Genomic DNA, 20,948 nt, shown 5'->3' with positions numbered 1-20,948 from the left:
CCTCAGTTTCCTCAGCTGTAAAGATGGGACTAATAATGGCATCTGCCTCCCAGGATTGCTGTAATGATTAAATGAGATAACATTTGTAAAGCACTTGGCACATAGTAGGTGCTTAATAAACGCTTGTTCATTGTCTTGCTGAAAATATAACCCTGAAAGACTTATGAAGATTGTAGCCCATCTGCAGAGAAAGAACTAATAGTATCTGAAAACAGATGGAAACACATTAAAAATTTTTTTTTCATTTCCTCTTTGACAATTCCTTAATCTGAAGTTTGGGTTTTTTTGACTGTTTTCTCTCACAACTAGCTAATATGGGAATTTTTACATGACTACTCATGTATAGCTTATTTTGAATTGCTGGTGTTCTTGTGGGTGGGGGTTGGGAATGGAGGGGGGAAGAGAAGTTGGAACACAAAATTTTTTTAAAAACTGATGTTAAAGTGGATAGAGCACTGGCCCTGGAGTCAGGAGTACCTGAATTCAAATCTGGCCTCAGACAATTAACACTTACTACCTGTGTGACCCTGGGGAAGTCACTTAACCCCAATTGCCTCACTAAAAAAACAAAAACAAAATTGATGTTAAAATTTTGTTTTTACATATATTTTGGAAAATAAAATTCTATTTAAAAATAAACAAATAAATAAATGCTTATTCCCTTCCCCATCCCTTACTTTCTGTGATCTCATTCTGAACTTCTGGAGCTGGAGACTGGTCAAAGACTATCTCCCCTACATCATCAAAAAACAGAATAATAATAGCTAATATTTATATAGTACTTACTATATGCTAGGCATCATGCTAAATGATTTATAATTATTGTCTTATTTAATTCTCACAAAAACCTTGGGAGGTGGATATTATTTTTATCCCCATTTTACAAATGAAGAAACTGGGGCAAACAGAGATTAAGTGACATGCCTAAGGTCACACAGCTGATACATGTCTAAGGCTGGATTTGAACTCAGGTCTTCCTGACTCCAGGCCCAGGGCTCCATTCACTGTGCCATGAGTTGTTGGGAGCAATCTGTCATGACCCCCTATATCCAAATCTAAAAGATTCCAAGTTTTGGACACAAGTGTATATACAAAGAGGAATCTCTTGGAAGACTTGGAGTAGTTTGGGCAGTTTTTATATTTTATCCAAAGAAATTTTAAAACCTTTAAATCTTATTTGTTTATTTTTACTGCAGCATTTATTTAAGATGGTTCATTAAATCACAGAAGAGTTCTGATCTGTTCAGTGAGGGACATGGCCACTCCGGTGAAATCATAGGTTCTTGAAGGGCTGAAGAAGTGAAATACATGTGAGAGGCAGGTAATGGAAGAGGCTTACTGGAGGTGACTCTTAGAGCCAAGATTGGGGATGGGGTGGATAAGCAAGGATTGTGGACAGCCATCAATACTGGGCAAAGGGGGCTAGAGTTTTAAAAATAGACTTTTATTGATAATTTTTATCTTTTGCATCAATAGAATTTCTCCCAGTATCCCTTCCCAAGAGTTAAATATCATTTCAGAAGCAAGAAAGTGTGTACCCTTAAGTACCAGTCAGATGTGCTTACAATCTAGTAATCTCCAGGTGGGCCCCTGAGTATCTGCTAAATCTCATCTATCACATTCCATTATCTTGACACAAAGGAAACATTACAAGCTCCTGATTCCACCTGGGCTTTAGGATGATTGATGTGGCTGCATGAGTAGGATGAACTGGAGGGGAAAGAGACTGGAGGCTGTCTCTCCCTTTGTTCATTCATTCCTTCCTCCCTCCCTTTCTTTCCTTCCTTCCTTCCTTCCTCCCCTCTCCCTCCCTCCCTCTCCCTCTCTATCTCTTTCTCTCTCTCTCTCTCTCTCTCTCTCCCTTCCTTCCTTCCTTCCTAAGAAGAACTTTCCTTCCTTCCTTGACTTATGGGATCAATTTTATTTATTTACAAGTTATTTCTGTTAAGTTAGATGGAGTTTGTAACTTTGAAAAAAATACAGCTAACCACGCAGAAACTAATATAAATCTGACAGGCAAATTGGAAAATAATCATCTTCTAAGGGAACATTCATTCTTTTTCTTTTGAGGGGCAATGGGGGTTAAGTGACTTGCCCAGGGTCACACAGCTAGTAAGTGTCAAGTGTCTGAGGCCAGATTTGAACTCAGGTCCTCCTGAATCCAGGGCTGGTGCTTTATCCACTGTGCCACCTAGCTGTCCCCAGAACATTCATTCTTTCAACAAATTTACTGACAAAATATAGGACATAGTTTAGAAAATGCATGACTCCCTGCCCTCCTGGAGCACAAAGTTTAGTAAGGAATTAAGAAAGTCCATTCTGACTGTGATCGCAGACAAGACACTCAACCTATCCAACCTATCCAGCTTAATACATGGATGTGTATGTGTGTGTTTATGTGTGTGTAAATGTGAGTGTGTTTTCATAAGAATGTAGTCAACAGTATCGTGCTGGGCAGATTTCAGAAAAACCTAGAAAGACTTATATGAAGTGATACTGAGTGAAATGAGCAGAACTAGGAGAACATTGTACACAGTATCAACAACACTGTGTGATGATTAATTGTAAGATACTTAACTCTTCTCAGCAATACAATGATCCAAGATAATTCCAAAGGACTCATGATAAAAAATGTTCTCCACAGTGTGTCAAAATAATGGAATGTGATAGATGAGATTTAGCAGATACTCAGGGGCCCACCTGGAGATTGGTTTAAACTGATTGAATTGGATAAGGTGAGTAACTGCTGACTGGATTACTGGTTTACTTCCAGTTAACTAGATTGTAAGCACATCTGGCTGGTACTTAAGGGTACTTAAGAAAGTAATTGTTCTCAGAAGCTAAAAACTTTCAACTTTACATTAAGACCAACTTCAGGTCCAGTGAACCAATGAATTTGAATGGCACTAGCCAATCAGCTTGAAGAACCTGCCATTTCTGGGAGGGGAACATGAAGCAGGAAGTGGATGCTGGAGAGAGAGTTCTTCCTCTTTGGCTGTGAGACATTGGCGTGGTGGCAGAGAACTTCAGAAGGGGGAGATTAGGAAGGCTAGATTTGCTAGGTTATAGGAAATCTGTTCTCAATCTTTCTTTCTTTTACTATTTTTTCAATAAACCCTTAAAAAACCTAAACTCATTTATCAGTGATTTTAGTCAGTTTCGCCCCAAAACTGGGGGGACAGATTAGAACCCACATTTAGAATTTTAAATTACACAATAGCCAGAAAAAAAGAACTGTGGAATATGGATGCAGATTGAACCATACTGTTTCTACATTTTTTGTTTCTGTTTTTTGGTTTTTTGTGTTTTTCCCATTTCTTCTGATTCTTCTTTCACAACATGACTAATGAAGAAATATTTTTAATGAGATTGTACATATATAACCTATATCAGATTGCTTGCTGTCTTGGGGAGGAGGAAGGGAGTAAGGGAGGAATATTTGGAAATAGAAATCTTATAAAAACAAATATTGAAAATGATCTCTATTAGATCTACTGTAACTAGAAAATAATAAAATACTTTTATGATAAAAAAAGAAAGTCCATTCTGAGTCTCATATGAAAAGTACAAACCAAGTGATCTGGGCCTTCAGGGGAAGAAGAAGAAAGCATCAATGAAGGAGATCAGAGGTACTAAAAAGAGCCTATGCCAGAAGGGACTCCCATCTATCAGGTGTAAGGTCTAAAATTCTAGCTGTGATGTCTAAAATCTAATGAGTGGTCACCTTAAATTAGAAGCTTTAGCAAGAGTTTAGCATTTTAAGTATTTATTAAAGTGTATTAGAAGTTATTGAAGACAGAGAAAGGTAAAATAGCCTTCATCTAGCTATCTATCAGAGCCAACCTCCAACCTCCAGCCAAGTCCAAATCTGGAACCGAAAAAGACCTTATTCCTCTATGGATTCTCCCAGAAGTCTCCTCTGAAACAGGGAACAGGGCTATCCTCACATAGAGCTTCAAGCTAATTGGTTGGAGCACTGATTGACACAACTAAAAGGCAGCAGACATGACTTCCTGACACCTATCTGACCTTTGAAACCCCAGAAAGGTCACTTCCAGACGATGTCACATGCATTCTTTTCATGGCAGAGCTTCCCTGCAATATCTTTCTCAGAAGGTTGGTAGCGCTCTGATTCTCACACAGGGATATTTAAAAATGTTTATTTGTTGAATATTAAGCAGATCCATGAGACATTCCAAGCCTCAAAGTTCTTTGATAAATGTTTGTTGAGTTGACTTGCCAAAGGTACCAAAGGGCTAGTGTTTTCCAAGATTTAGAGATCAAGAACTGAGTGTTTGCCCTAGGCATGCCTGATTTCCCATTGCCCTGTCTTTAATTTTTATTTTATTATTTTTTTTGTGGGGCTATGGGGGGTTAAGTGACTTGCCTAGGGTTACACAGCCAGTAAGTGTCAAGTGTCTGAGGCTGGATTTGAACTCAGGTACTCCTGAATCCAGGGCCAGTGCTTTATCCACTGTGCCACCTAGCTGCACTCCCTGTCTTTGCTTAAAAAATCTTTTTCCTGCCTCAAGCTCTTCCTTATCCTACTCCATTGCATGCTGACTCCCTCCCCCTGCCCCCCATCACAGCCATCAAATTAATCTTCCTAAAGTGCAACTCTGATCACATCACATACACACACACACACACACCAACTCAATAAACTCTAGGGGTTCTTTATTACTTCCAGGATCAAATATAAATTTTTCCATTTGGCTTTGAAAGCCTTTTATAACCACACCTTTTTCTACCTTTTCAAACTTCTTACACTTTACCCACCCTCCATGTACTCCATGATCCAGATACATTGACCTCCTTGCTACTCCTCAGTCAGGATACTCCATTTCCTGACTGAGTATTTTCACAGAATTTTCCCTATGGCTTTTTCTCAGTGCTAATCCTCCTTGACCTATCTGATATTTTTGATACTGTTGAATACTCCTTCCTCCATTGCTTTCTCCAAACTTGGCTTCTGGGACACTGCTCTCTCAGTTTTCCTCTATGATTTCCTATACTCCTAGACAATCTGGGCTTCAGTTGGTAAGCTTTTCCCTTTTCTTGCCTGGGAACAGGCAACATTTTCAAACCATGGACTTACTTTATGAATGCTGTAATTACCCTTCTTCCAAATTCTGCTTTATGTATGTGCCTTTATGTATTGCTGGCTGTGAAGTGATTTACCAAACCATAGGAGCACCCATGTAGTTCTTGGAAGTACCTTCATGAATGCCACACCTAACAGTCACATTATGAAGAAGTTAAGTGGAAACTAAATGACAACTGCACTCTTTGTACTAGGCATTTTGTCTATAAACACTGTCAAGAATATTCAGTTTTGAAAATACTCATTTCTACATAAAATTTTATTTACTTCAGCATTTATGATTTTATAACATTTAAAAAAATGGCAAATGTTCACTCTTCATATTTCTATTTAATACAGGATAACCACCTACAATGTGTAAAAAGCAGCAATTATATGTATCCAAGGCTTGATCCCATATTACATGTTTTTTGTTTGTTGGTTGGTTTTTTGTTGTTGTTGGGTTTTTTTTTTTCTGTGTGCAGGGCAATGAGGGTTAAGTGACTGGCCCAGGGTCACACAGCTAGTAAGTGTCAAGTGTCTGAGTCCGAATTTGAACTCAGGTCCTCCTGAATCCAGGGCCAGTGCTGCCCCCCATATTACATATTTATGGAGAGTTTAACTGTTTTTCTTTTCTATTTGAAAATTTCAGTTTTACTTACATCCTTCCAAAAATAAATTACAGGTTAGGATGAGGAAGATTATATTTCTTTTTCCATTGTGATGCATTTGAAATTAATTTATAAAATATTTTAAATTCAGACCTATGTAAATCTTATCAAGTTGCACAATTTTAAATGAATTGTAGTTATAATTTTTAGATTCAGGTTACAAATATTTATTGGGAAAGCAGTATTTTTTTATTAAAAATTTTAAGTTGGTTTTCTTCAAATCTAAGAATAATTTTGGGGCTTGATATTTTTCCCACTTCCATTCTCTATAAATATTTGTGTCAAGGTGAATATATCAACATCATAATTTAACATAAGATGTTTTAGGTCTTGGGTCAAAAAAATAGTGGCAGAATGTAAGCACCTTATTATAGACAACTTTCAATTTGTTTCATTTGTCAAATCTATTTTTGTGATACAATGGTAAACTGCTGCATTTACAGAGGATTTTAGTTGTGATAAAATAATGGGATTTAGCAGATACTCAAAGGCCCACCTGGAGATTAATCTAAACTGATTGAATTAAGTGAGAGTGATGGACTGCTGATCAGCCTACTTCAAGTTAACTAGATTGTAAGCACACCTGGCTAGCCCTTAAGAAGGTATTGTTCTCAAAAGCTAAAGACTTTGAACTCAACTTGAGACCACCTTCAAGTCCAGTGACCAATGGATTTGGATGATGCTAACCAATCCAGCTTGAAGCAGTGTGTAAGGACCGCCCATGCTCCGGACCTATAAAAAGCTTCCACACACAGTTTACTGGAGAGTTTGTGATTGAAGCAGGCTCGTGGTGGAGAACTTGAAGAAGAACCAGACCAGGATGGAACTCTAGACTAGGTAGGCTTTTTCTTAACTTTCTGAACTCCACGTGAATACCTGTATGCTTTAATAAATGTTTAATGCCCAAAGACTGGTGCTAAAGCTTCTAATTTAAGGTGACCACACAATTTGGATTTTAAACATCACAGTTTGGTGACCACGAAGAGATTGCTGAATCCATCAACCTTCTGATCTTCAGGTTGGGTCAATCCATCAACTAGAAGGTCATTATTTCAAAAAATATGTCCATCAGGGGGTTGAAGAAAAAGCTGCCAAAGACTTTCAAAGTCAAAGTTATCACAATGGATGCTGAGATGGAATTCAGCTGTGAGATGAAATGGAAGGGGAAAGATTTGTTTGATCTGGTGTGCCGAACTCTAGGACTCTGGGAAACCTGGTTCTTTGGCCTTCAGTATACTGTTAAAGGAGTCTGTGCCTGGTTGAAGATGGAAAAAAAGGTTTTGGAACAAAAAATTCCCAAGGAAGATCCAACACAGTTCTGGTTTTTGGCCAAGTTTTACCCAGAGAAGGTAGAGGAAGAACTCTTTCAAGAAATCACTCAACACCTATTTTTCCTGCAGGTGAAGAAACAGATATTAGATGGAGAAATCCATTGTTTTCCAGAGGTCACTGTTCTGTTGGCTTCATATGCTGTCCAGGCTAAGTATGGTGACTATGACCCTAACTTTCACAAGCCAGGCTTTTTGGCCCAGGATGAGCTGTTGCCCAAAAGTGTCCTCAAGCAGTATCAGATGACAGCCCATATGTGGGAACAAAATATAACAGCCTGTTATGCAGAGCACAGGGGTATTGCCAGGGATGAAGCCGAGATGAACTATCTAAAAATTGCCCAAGATTTGGAGATGTATGGTGTCAATTACTTCCCCATTCAACAAAATAAAAACCACACCGATCTCTTGCTTGGTGTAGATGCCAAAGGGATCCATGTCTACAGTATGAATAATCAGTTCTCTCCAAACAGATCTTTTGAATGGAGTGCTATCAGAAACATTTCCTACAATAAGAAGGAGTTAACCATTAAGCTTCTTGACAAAAAAGCAGAAGTTTTCAAGTTCTTTTCCTCACAGCTGAAGGTGAATAAATTGATCCTACAGCTGTGCATTGGAAATCATGACCTATTCATGAAGAGGAGAACAGCGGACTCCATTGAGATTCAGCAAATGAAAGCTCAAGCCAGAGAAGAAAAAGCCCGGAAGAAAATGGAGCATCAGAGGCTAGCCAGGGAGAGGCAGCTCAGAGAAGAGGCCGAGAGAGCCAAAGATGAACTGGAAAGGCAGCTGTTTCAGCTGGAAGCCGAGGCCCGACAGGTCAATGAGGCCTTACTCCACTCCAAAGAAACAGCAGAGCTGCTGGCAGAGAAGGCTCAGATTGCCGAGAGGGAGGCCAAGCTGCTCGCCCAGAATGCCACAGAGGCCGAGCAGGAACGCCAGTGGCTGGAGATCATGGCCCTGAAAACCAAGAAGGAGAAACGGCTGATGGAGCAGAAAGTGAGGGATACAGAAAGGATGACTGCCAAACTGGTCAAGGAGTACCATCTGAGAACCAAGGAAATAGAATACCTGAAACAAAACCTGAGCAAGGCCAGAGAAGCCGAGCGACGAGCAAAGCAGCAGCTCCTAGAAGTCACAGGAGTCTCTCATCCTCACACAAACCAGCCTCCTCAACCTTCCCCTGTTGAAGATGGAGACCTTGGAATTGAAAAAGGATGTATGAGGTTTGATTTGAAGGATATTGACCTGAAGAGACTGTCCTTGGAGATAGAAAGGGAGAGGTTAAATTATTTGGAGAAGAGGAAAAATTTTGAAGCTCGATTAAAAGAACTGAAGTCTGAAATAGATGCCCTGAAACTTGAGGAAAAACAAAAACAAAAGAGAACAGTCTCTTATTTGAATGAAGTCTTTGGATCTGTAGATGTCACTTTAAGAAAGGCGCCGTCGGGGATTAAGCCAAGTGAAAAACGAGGCCCATGGGAGGAAAGTCTCCAGAGGGCCTTCCCCCCTGATCCGCTGAACGCTTTGAGTAGCTGGCCATGCATCAACAATAACAGCCATTGCACAACAGGAGAAAAGTGTTCTCGAATCAACACATTAGTTTCTAATAATGTGGGAACAGGAACTCACAAAAACATTGTGAAGGTTCAGAAGCATGACTCAGATGTGATCTACATTTGAAGTTTTTTGGACACATGGCTTCCAGAAGGTGAACAAGTCTAGTTTGTGTCAAAGTGCCTTCTGTAGGGATTAAGAGTAGCATCAATGGGGGCTTCATCGTGTGCCATGCTTCAGAGAGGGCCACCTCCTTATAAAGGCAGCTAGGTGGTGTAGTGGATAGAGCACCAGCCCTGGAGTCAGGAGGACCTGAGTTCAAATCTGGATTCAGACAATTAACACTTACTAGCTGTGTGACCCTGGGCAAGTCACTTAACCCCAATTGCCTCACTTAAAAAATAAAATAAAATTAAAAAAAATAAATAAAGGAGTACTGAGGACTCTTCTTGATGTGGCTAATTTAGAGGGTGGGCCCCAAAGAAAAGGACCCTGTCCCTGGAAGAATGGCTCAAGTCCTGCAAATTGTTTGGACTCGATTCTGGACACAGACTGTCCCTGTTGTCTTGGTATGGAACACGTTGGCTTGCCCTCAGATCACACCTGTTGTTCTTTCCCTGGACTCTAAGCCTGGTGTGGATGAGGTAAACATTCTGCCTCTGCCCCTGCCACTCACCATGTAGTGCTTGGCCACTGGCTTGGGGCTCCCTCTAGGGTTTCTGGACCCTCTCTGGGTGGGAACCTTCTTACTCCGGCCTTCCTTGCTCCTTGGCTGGCAAAAGTACACATCTTCACCTGGAGTCCTAGAAGACCCTTAGCTCTCTTCCACTCCAATTCTCTTCTCCCGGTCTCATCATGTGACTGGGAGAAAAAGTAAAGCTATATCCATTTCATATTCTTTTCAGTGATGATCACTATTCTTTTTTTCAACCCAACATGAACTACCACTTAGCAATTTTAATGTTGAACTTATCTCTCATGTTTTAACTTGGTGGTAGCCTAATAAGAAAATATCAAGCCCCATTAGTTTGGTTTCTCTTATGGGACTTCCATGTGAGGTCGACATCAGGAGAGAAGGGTGGAGGCTCTCCTTGAGTGTCACTGTCTCACACCTAAAGGAAGTGGCAGCCTCCCACCTCCCTGAGAAGATTGAGGTCACCTGACTCCCCTTGTCCACATTTCATAATTTCTCAGAAACTTCACTCCTCTTTTCTTCTCCATTCCTCAGAGGATGAGCTAGGCCTTCTCCTTGGTGATGCTAATCCTTCCCACCTCCTCTTTTTCCCTTCTCTGGCTAGCATCTTTACTTTCTTCCCTTTTGCTAACTCCATTTTGCATGCAAGCATCCCCTCCCCTATTAAAAAAAATAAGCCTTTTCTCTTCTAACCTTAACCAATGTTTCATCAAGGAAACACCCATGTTTCTTAAGGAAACAAAAGGGGAAATGGGATAAAATAATGGGATTTAGCAGATACTCAAAGGCCCACCTGGAGATTAATCTAAACTAATTGAATTAAGTGAGAGTGATTGACTGCTGATCAGCCTACTTCAAGTTAACTAGATTGTAAACACACTTGACTAGCCCTTAAGAAGGTATTGTTCTCCATTGTACACAGTATCATCAACATTGAGTGTTGATCTATGGTGATGGACTATATTCTTCTCACCAGTGCAATGGTACAGAAGAGTTCCAGGGAACTCGTGATAGAAGAGGATCTCCAAATCCAAGAAAAAAAAAAAAAGAACTGCGGAGTATAGATGCTGATTGAACCATACTATTTCTTTTGTTTTTGATGCTATTGTTTTTTTCTATTTTGAGGTTTTTCATCATTGCTCTGATTTTTTCTCTTATAACATAACTAATGCAGAAATAGGATTAATGTTATTATGTATATGTGTGTGTATATATATATATATATATATATATATATATCAGATTACCTGCTGTCTAGGGGAGGGGGAGGGAGGGGAGGAAGAAAAATCTGAAATTGTAAAGCTTGTATAAACAAAAGTTGAGAACTATCTTTACATGTAACGGAAAAAAGTAAAATACTTTATTAATTTTTAAAAAAAGAAGGTATTGTTCTCAAAAGCTAAAGACTTTGAACTCAACTTGAGACCACCTTCAAGTCCAGTGACCAATGGATTTGGATGATGCTAACCAATCCAGCTTGAAGCAGTGTGTAAGGACCGCCCATGCTCCGGACCTATAAAAAGCTTCCACAAACAGTTTACTGAAGAGTTTGTGATTGAAGCAGGCTCGTGGTGGAGAACTTGAAGAAGAACCAGACCAGGATGGAACTCTAGGTTATGCAGGCCTTTCCTTAACTTTCTGAACTCCACATGAATACCTGTATACTTTAATAAATGCTTAATGCCCAAAGACTAGTGCTAAAGCTTCTAATTTAAGGTGACCACACAATTTAGATTTTAAACATCACATAGTCAATGATATAACTTTTTTGACAATATAAACTTGAAAAAACTAATCCTGTATTATCCTGTATCACTGGCTTTTTCCAATAACTACTGTGAAAATAACAAGAATATGTAACTTCTACTAGAAAGTATTCACTGCCCTGACATTTGTAATTTGGGTTTCTTCTGTAGTTGTTAAATGGGGGGGGGGTATCAAATATCCATTTAAGGAATGACCCATAGAAATGGCAGACCCCAGGGTTACCTTCATTGATTAAATTTTGCTAGGTAACAGGTGACATTTATGTTACAAAGAAAATACATTAAAGTTATCATTTATCGTAAACAAAAATGGGTTTTATAAATTTGCATTGTTACTTGACTGTGACTTCTTTGAAGGCAAGCATTCTCTTGCTTGTTTGTATTTTTATCCCCAGCTTAGCACAGTGGTGTCAAGGCAACATGTATTGATTAAACATCTACTATGTGCCAGGCACTGTGTTAAGGACTGGGAATACAAACACAAGCAAAAAAAAAAAAAAGAAAGCCAGTCCCAGCCCTCAAGTAGCTTACATTCTAATGGGATACACAAAAGGGAGCTGAAAATGGAACAGATGGGGGTCAGCCCTGGAAGGAATTCACCTATGGAAGAAAGGGGAAAGTGTAGGAGGGGGATATTCTAGGATGAGAAAGTTAAATAGGCATGACAGACTTGTCAGACTGAGAAGGTCCCAGGAGCAGAGAGAAGTCCAGGCTGAAAAGGCACCGGAGGCAGCTCAAGTGGCAAAGTCCAGAAAGTCAGAAGTAGAGCTCAGAGAAGAATGGCATGAAGAAAGTAATTTATTGTTTATTCAAGTCTTCTAGTGTTTGTTTGTTTGTTTTTGGTGGGGCAATGAGGGTTAAGTGACTTGCCCAGGGTCACACAGCTAGTAAGTGTCAAGTGTCTAAGGCCTATTTTGAACTCAGGTCCTCCTGAATCCAGGGCCAGTGCTTTATCCACTCGGCCACCTAGCTGCCCCCTATTCAAGTCTTCTTAAACCTCATTCCCCCACCCCACCTTCCATGTTCTCATCGATCCTGGCGTCTTTGCTGTTCTATGAACAAGCTACCTCATCTCTCAGTTCTGAGAATTTTCTCTGGCTGTTCTCTTGCCTGCTCCAATTCCCTCCTCTGCTCCAGTTACTGACTTACTTGGCTTCCTTAAATCCCAGCTAAAATCCCATCTTCTATTGAAGCCTTTTCTAACTCTTCTTAATTCTAGCATTTTTCCTCTCCTAATCATTTCCTATTTATCTTTTATATAGCTTGCTTGTACATATTTATTTGCTTGTCTTCCCCATTGAACTGTGAACTCCCTGAAGCAGGGACTGTCTTTTGCTTTTTTTGTATCCCCAGCAGAGTGCTTGGTACATAGTAGGTACTTAACAAATGTTTGTTGATTGACTGATGGAGTGTATGAAATATGTCTAAAAAGGTACGCTGGGGGTGCAGCTAGGTGTCACAGTGGATAAATCACCGGCCCTGGAGTCAGGAGGGTGTGAGTTCAAATCCGGCCTCAGACACTTAATACTTACTAGCTGTGTGACTCTGGGCAAGTCACTTAAGCCCAATTGCCTCACTGCACCCCCCCCCCCCAAAAGGTAACTAGATTGGGAGGGGAGTTAAATGAAAAGTTGAGGATTTGTATTGTATCCTAAAGTGAGTAGGAAGATACTAAAGATTGTGGATTGGGAAGTGAAATAGTCAAACCCATGTTTTAAGATTATTTTGATAGTTAGGATGTATTGAAGGGAGATATACTGGAAGTTGGAAGCCCAATTAGGAATCCAAGAGAGAGGTGACAAATGCCTGTACTGGGATGGTAACCACATGAATGGAAAAAGAGGGATAGATTTGAGTGTGGTTTCCACTAAGGAATTTCTTCAACTGGTACAGATTGGAACCTTCTCTGCAACCTTTGGTAGGAGAGAGTAGAATAAACAATATTTGATAACTGATTAGATATGGAGAGGGGGTGGAGAGAAAAGGGTCAGGGATAACCCTGAGGTTGTGAAACTGGGTGACTGGAAGGAAAATCATTCCTAAAACAGAAACAAAGACATTTGGAGGATGAGAAGAAAGGGAAGAAGATGATAAGTTACATTTCAGACATGTTGAGTTTGAGATGGCTTTGGAGACATTCAGGAGGAGATGTCCAGCAAGTTTTTGGTGATTTGGTACTAGAGCTCCAGAGAGATAATAGTGCAGGATATATGGATTTGGAAGAGGAAAATAGAGGGAGGGTATATTAAGGGAAGGATTGGTTCCAAGCAAAACAAATCTAAAGGATGTAGGAAAACAGTTCTTTTTTGAGGTAGCAAATTATAGGATACACATTCCTATGTGTATACTTATGTATACCTGAGAGGGTACACATAAAGTGGGGAATGGCTGAAGAAGTTGTGGTATGTAAATGTGATAGAATACTATTGTTATGTAAGAAATGGTGAAGGGGATAATATTAGAGAAACTGGGAAGACTTCTATGAACTGATGCAACATGAAGTGAACAGAACCAGAACAATTTATAAAAGGCAACAATGTGATAAAGATAAATAACTTTGCAAGAATTAAGAATTCTTATCAGTATAATGACCAACTACTAATGATTGCAGACAACTAATGATGAAATATTGGCTACTTACTTCCTATTAAAAAGGTGAAAAACTCAGATCACACAATCAGACATACACATATACATATATGTTTACACGCATATATGTATATATATAAATTTTTTTCTGGACATAGCCAATATGGATATTTGTTTTGCTTGACTATGTATGTTTGTACCAGAGTGTTGGGGGAGAAAGACAAAAAGCCAGGTTTTAAAAAGAATTTTTAAAATATTTAAAATAATTTTTAAAAGGCTACATGGCGGGGGCGGCTAGTTGGCGAAGTGGATAAAGCACTGGCCCTGGATTCAGGAGTACCTGAGTTCAAATCCAGCCTCAGATACTTGACACTTACTAGCTTTGTGATCCTGGGCAAGTCACTTAACCCCCATTGCCCCCCCCCCCAAAAAAAGGCTACATGGACTTTGTAGCTATCTGCAAAGACATGATAATTGAACCCATGAGACCTAATGAGAACATGAATAGAGAGGGCATGGAAAAATAAGAGAGCTCCAAACGAAGCCCTTGGGGACACCCATAGTTACAGTAGGACATCAGTGGTGATCCAATAAAGGAAATAGAGTCAGAGAGTTGATCTAAGAACCAGGAGAGCAGCATCACGAAAGCTGAGGGAAGAGGGCATAACAAAAAAGAGATTGTTAGTAACTTCTGAGAGAGCAGTTTCAGTTGAATGATGGGGTTAGCATTCAGATTACAAGGAACTGAGAAGTGAGTAGGAAGAAAGTGGAAGCAATAAGTATATACAGTTTTTTCTTAGAGTTTGGCTATGAAAGGCGAGAAATAGGATGATAGCTTGAGAGGATATCAGGGTCAAGCAAAGACTTTTTATTTTTAAGGATGGAGAAGAATTATGCTTATTTGTAGGTAACAGTGAAGGAGTTGAGTGGGATGGGAAGTATACCCACTGATCCCTGTAATGGAGACTCGAGGAGAAAGGAGGCCAAAGCACTGATTTTATTTCTTTCGAAAGAAAGGTATACCACACTCACTGGGACAACCAGGAGGTGTGACACACCGAGATTAGGAAACCAAGCAGTTTTTATACTCTTTACAGACATCTAATTTGAGCAAAATGCGGTAATTGGGTTAATACTATATGTTCAGCAATAAATCTTTCTCCTGGGATGTTCAGCAATAAGTCTCTCTCCTGGGTTGTTCAGCAATAAGTCTCTCTCCTGGGTCAGAGTGCCCCAACCTCAGGGGTTCAGCTATAGGTTATTTTGCAAAATTTCCTGTTTCAGCATCAATTTATCATATCTACATAATGTCTCAATACAGACTCTATGAAGCAATTTTTAAGTTGATATGCCTATATTTAGAAAGGGGGATAGTGGCTTCCCATTATTGCCTCTCTCTAGAGGAAAAAACAGAGAGAGAGAGAGAGAAATAGGGGGCTCTAAGGGGCTTTAAGACTTTGAGATCACTAGGCCGAAGGGGTGGGGGGGACACTTGCCATCTCAGTGGAGAATCATATCCCTATGTCCCTCTCAGAGTTAATAGAGGCAGCTAGGTGGCACAGTGGATAAAGCGTCGGCCCTGGATTAAGGAGTACCTGAGTTCAAATCCGGCCTCAGACACTTGACACTTACTATCTGTGTGACCCTGGACAAGTCACTTAACCCCAATTGCTTCACTTAAAAAAAAAAGATTCTAGAGTTAATAGAGGCTGAATCTGTGTGTGTGTGTGGGGGGGAGGGTAGAGAGAGGAGGAGGGAAGGAGAAAGAGAGGGGTGGGATGGGAGGCAGTTAGAAATCTCTGTTATTCTGAGTCTGATTTTCCTTGGGACAGGTATCTCTGTTCTAGATGTGCTCCCTCCTTCTGACTGGGATAGCTGTCCTATACCTTTTCCTGGAACTCTCTATACTTGAACCTTCCATGCTAGAAACTTCCAGCATCCTAGTCAGTCCCTGGACCCTTCCTTACTGTGACATCATAGGTGGGAAACCAATCAGTTGTGCCTTTCCGTTTCTATAAAACGTAGTAGATCTATCCCAAGTTTGCATCAAGCAGCAGCTTTGAGTGTGTACTAACTTAGAGGAGTGACCATCACAATTGGTGCTCAAGGTCTCAAGGGCTACCTCTCCCAGAATCATTGATCTCCTTCCTTGGCCAGATTCTTAACTTACCTGAGAGACAGATTCTCTTCCACTGCGTGATTCTCATTTGTATCCTGGCCCCTCAAGAGACTGAGTCCTTGGCTCTCCAGTGACTGTGATCCAAATTTGCCCTGTCCTCTCTTTCCTTGTCTCATCCTCTTTATGTCCCCATGGGAGTTTCAAGTGTCACGTGTATGAATTAAAATGTGCCAAATAAAGGCCGGTGACTTTCAGCATTTGCCAGCTTGTCTGCCTCTTCTGTGAAAACCTCTCAAGTCCTTAAAAAGTTTCAATGGACTGGGTTAGAGGGGATAATTGAAGGAGTTATGTAAACTCCTGGAGGAGATGGGAAGTGATGGATCAAGTGTGCAAGAAGAGTTGGTCTTGGCAAGGAGAAGGAACCCCTCTTCCAAGAAGACTAGGACACAGAGAAAATGGGGCAGGGGACTGATATAAAGAAGTCTTAAGATATAGAATGGGGAAGAAGAGAATTCACAAGGAGAGCCTCTCTTATCACTGTTACTCATCTGTTTTTAGTTTTCTCTTTTCAATCTTATAAAAGATAACACACTATTTTACTCTCTTATTACTGTTAAGGAATAAATGAAGAAGTCCTTTCCTGGGAAGGAGAAAGTATAGAATTTGGCTTGAGGAGAAAAGGCTCTCAGATTCTTTTCCCTCAAGTCCCTCAGAGCTCTTTCTGGGTCCTTTACTGGTTTCACTCCATACTATTGTTTGTTTTTCAGCTCCCATGGCTTCAATGATGAACTCCATGCAGATGAGTCTCAGATTTATATATTCAGCCCTAATCTTTCTCCTGAGTTTTAGAATCCAGCTTCCAGCTGCTGGCTGGACATCACCTAGTCTCATTGGCATCTCAAATTCAATATGTCCCCAATATCACTCACCATTTTCTCTAAATCTGTCTCTGCACTAAACGTCCTAATTTCAATGGAGGTAACCTTTATGATCCCAATCACTTCAGAAGTCCTCCTTAACTCTTGCTTCTCCCAACATTCACTCAATTGCCAAGTCTTTTTGGTCTTCCAAGTGATCCCTTTCCCCTGCTTTACAAACACACTACCTTTAGCTTAGGTTAGGTTCACAATACCGCCTTCTTAGACTATTATAAAGCCATCCAAATTGAGAGTCTCTCCCTGCTCTAACCCATCCTTTACACAGCTGTGTCCAAAAACATTTCTTTAATGCTCAGCTCCGTGCTGAATCTCTATGGAGCCTTCTTTCATTCCCCTAGTTGTTAATGTGCTCTCCCTTCTCAGAGTATACAGGTTAGAAAGCCAGCCCCACCTAGTGGATGGAATGAAGGACTTGGAACAAAACCTGGGTTCAAATATTTTCTCTGACAGTAGCTGTGAAATAGTGGGCAAGTCACTTAAACTTTATAAACCTCTCTATCCTGGATTAGAGGGGCTTATTTTAGAAGCTGGAGAGGTGACTGGGTTCTCTAGGCCATGCCTTGCCATTGAGCAGTAAATGGGCGGTTACATGATGTGCTCCCACCACACCACTAAAGTGAAAGCAGAGTACAAATGCACAACTTACCTATTCAAGTAAAGTGTATTGACTCATGACAGATGGCTTAGACTGAGAAGATGAAAAGGGATGCTTGAATTATGGCTTCCTTTGACATTCCTCCCAGTCCTCTGAGAAAACTGAATCTTTAAAACAAACAAACAAATAAATGAATGGATGGATGGATGGCTAAATAAATATATAAATAGGTGAATGGATGAATAAATAATGTTTTGGGTTTTTTTTGGCAGGGCAATGAGGGTTAAGTCATTTGCCCAAGGTCACACAGATGGTGAGTGTAAAGTGTCTGAGTCTGGATTTGAACTCAGGTCCTCCTGAATCCAGTGCCGGTGCTTTATCCACTGTGCCATCTAGCTGCCCCAATAAATAAATTTTGTTAAAAAATGAATCTTTGGGGGCAGCTAGGTGGCGCAGTGGATAGAGCACCGGCCCTGGAGTCAGGAGTACCTGAGTTCAAATCTGAGACACTTAACACTTACTAGCTGTGTGACCCTGGGCAAGTCACTTAACCCCAATTGCCTCACTAAAAAAAAAAACCCAAAAAACAAAACAAACAAAAAAAATGAATCTTTGTGTCTCCATGCAAACAAGATCCCACCACTATGAAGGGAAGGGAGTACAATCTGAGGCTGAATTGTTCTTGCTTACATAGAGGGAAAACCTCACTTCTGATGTAGGTAAGGCCTCCATTTTCATTTGGCTGTGAAAGTCTTGGGGGGCACTAATTAGTCAAGATTCAGGTAGTTGAGCTCATGGACAACTTTTCTGAACTTGTGACTGGTCTTCCATTCAGACCCTAGGCACAGTTCTCATAACTCTCCTCCAAATGACTTTGAAGTAGGGTTTTCTGGAGGATAGATGTGGGCAGAACTTGCTAACTTCAACAAAGGTTATAAAGGGGAAAAATAATGGATCTTTAAAGGTAAGCTAAGAGTTACAAAGGGTTATGATTAACTTTAAAGAAATTATAACATCAACATGAAACCAGAAAGGGTTATATTTGTAGTTCAGTCCTGTCTGACTCTTTGTGACCCCTTTTGGAGTTTTCTTGGCAAAGATACTAGAGTGCTTTGCCATTCCCCCCCCCTTTTTTTTCAGGGCAATGAGGGTTAACTGACTTGCCCAGGGTCACACAGCTAGTAAGCGTCAAGTGTCTAAGGCCAGATTTGAACTCAGGTCCTCCTGAATGCAGGGTCAGTGCTTTATCCACTACGACACCTAGCTGCCCCCCATTCCCTTCTCTATCTCATTTTATAGATGAGGAAACTAAGGCATACAGGGTTAAGTGGGTTGCCCACAGTCACACAGCCAGTAAGTATCTGAGGCTGGATTTGTACTGGAGAAAATGAATATTCCTGACTCCAGGCCTAGCACATTGTGCCATCTAGCTGTCCTAAGGGTCACAAGACATTATACTAAATAGAAGTGTTTATTCTACTACAAAAATAATTTCCTGATATGGAAGCTGCACTGACAAATGGTAGTAGACAGTAAGTAATAAGTAGATCCAGTTCATCATATCTGTTACTGAACCTTGATTTCTACAGGGAGAAAATTCATACATTAAGGACATCTAGAATTTTGATTTGGAGGAATTAATACATAAAACAATTGCTGAGGAAAAAGTCACCCCAACACAAACTTTTCCTACCTAGGTGGTGCCTTGGTGCACAGAGCACCAGGCCTGGAGTCAGGAAGATTTGTCTTCCTGAGTTCAAATCTGGTCTCAGACACTTAGTAACTGTGTGACCTTGAGCAAGTCACTTAACCCTGTCTACCTTAGTTTCCTCATCTGTAGAGTGACCTGGAGAAGGAAATGGTAAACCATATAGTATATCTGCCAAGAAAACCCCAAATGGGGCAATGAATAGTTGAACATAACTAAAAATGACTGATAAACAACAACAAAAACACACCTTAAGGCTAAAAATAGCAATCTGGAAAAGAAGAGGAAATTCCCACAAAGGTTTTTAAGGTACTGATCAATAAATGTTGTATCTTCACACACACACACACACACACACACCCTCCAGTAAAATATAAGTTTCCTAAGGACAGGACCATTTAAAAAAATGTTAATAACTTCAGAACCTAGCACAGTGTTTTACTCACAGTAGTGTGTAGTAGTCTTATATACTTTAAGGATATAGTAATCTTACAGGCTTAAAATTTGTTTAATTGGGATTAAAGCCCTCATGGGGGAGGGGCATTCTTTTAGCGGCCACCAAAGTGTAGTCATGGGTAGTTAGAGAGCTTTAGTCCTTTCTGGATTTAGGGAAAGCATAGGACATGTTCAATCTGGAATCCATGCACACAAGTATAAAATATAAGGACAGAGAGGAAGTTGCAGCTGCTAGAAGCAAGTTTATTCCAGTCCCCCTCCCTCTTTTTCTTTCTCTCCTTCCCAGGATGCCACTGCCCCCAGCTTCCTGATTCCAGGCACTTTTCTAGCCCCTAGCTTTTCTATTAGCAAAATGAAGGGATTGCACTAAATGGTCTCTCAGGCAACCTTTTTGACTCTGACATTCTAAAATCCTTCCCAGCTCAGATATTCCATGTACTGTGTTCTAGGTTCTAAGGTCTCTCCCAGTTCTGACGTCTGATTTTATGACATTTCACTCCTGCCCCTGGATAGAAAACCCTAGTTTCAGGTGCCTTTGCTGCCCTCAGGCTCCCTAGTTGGCCAGGTGAGAAAGCGGACTTCCTCATTTACCTCTGGACGGGGCTCACAGCCCTCCCTTGGAGCCTCAGTGGCTGGTGGACCTTTGAACGTCTTCCTGGGAAGTGTTCGAAGGATTTAGGGGTGCCCACTAGCATCTAAAAGTCCCTCAGCCCCTGGACAGCAAAGTGACTGGGAAAAGCATGGAAGAAGGCTTGCTCTCAGACCCACTGGACAGCAGAAATGGGAGGAAGCCACCCCAGGACTGAATAGGGTGGAAAAGAGGAGGTCAGGCAGGGTCTGGCTGGATTAACTGAAAGTCTCTCTAGGGCTGTGTGGATTTGGTCACCCTCTTCCCCTTAATTCCCCAGTGAATTCTGTCCTGGGCCTGAAAACAGAAGCAATTTGTGCTGCCAGCCGTCCAGCAACAGGGAAGCCAATTCGCATTCCCTGGCGGCCTTGGTAAGGAGGTAGGGGAGGAACCCAGTGAAGAAAAGGCCTTGGACCTCCAGCTGCCAACGCTATGCCGGGCCTGCGGGCTTCTTTTTTTCAGTTGCACCGGCAGAGGCAGCGGCGGCAGGACAGGCTCAGGTTTCAGAGAAGTGTGTTTGAGATCCTGTTGCAGCCTGCAGAGAACTCCAGATTCGGGGCTCCTGCTCGAAAGGACACGCCGTTGAGGGCAGATCTGGAGGCCACGGAGACCCTAAACACTGAGTAGGTCCTGGTGATGTCCAAGAAGGACCTGAAGGCTGTTTGTAGGGTGTTAGGCCGAGAAGTCCCCAAGGCTACCCCAGCCAAGGACCTTCGCAGCTGGCTACTGGAGAATTCGGTGACGTCGAAGAGGACGATCAGGAGGACGCACGCCTCGGCAAAGGCGGCCCAGCCCCTTTCGGGGGTCGGAGGAGGC

The 20,948-nt window shown here is 41.1% G+C and overlaps 1 protein-coding gene across 1 annotated transcript; it reads left to right on the top strand.

Moving 5' to 3' along the window:
* The first annotated feature begins 6,815 nt into the window (after positions 1–6,815).
* Positions 6,816–8,765, top strand: LOC122751310 (merlin-like). The gene has a single exon (XM_043998310.1). It carries the CDS (start codon positions 6,816–6,818, stop codon positions 8,763–8,765), a length of 1,950 nt encoding a protein of 649 aa, XP_043854245.1.
* Positions 8,766–20,948: the final 12,183 nt, after the last annotated feature.

This window comes from Dromiciops gliroides, chromosome 3, assembly GCF_019393635.1.
Source record: "Dromiciops gliroides isolate mDroGli1 chromosome 3, mDroGli1.pri, whole genome shotgun sequence".
Lineage (NCBI taxonomy): Eukaryota > Metazoa > Chordata > Mammalia > Microbiotheria > Microbiotheriidae > Dromiciops > Dromiciops gliroides.
The sequence above is the reverse complement of the archived record's forward strand: the minus strand, read 5'-3'. Positions and strand labels throughout refer to the sequence as shown.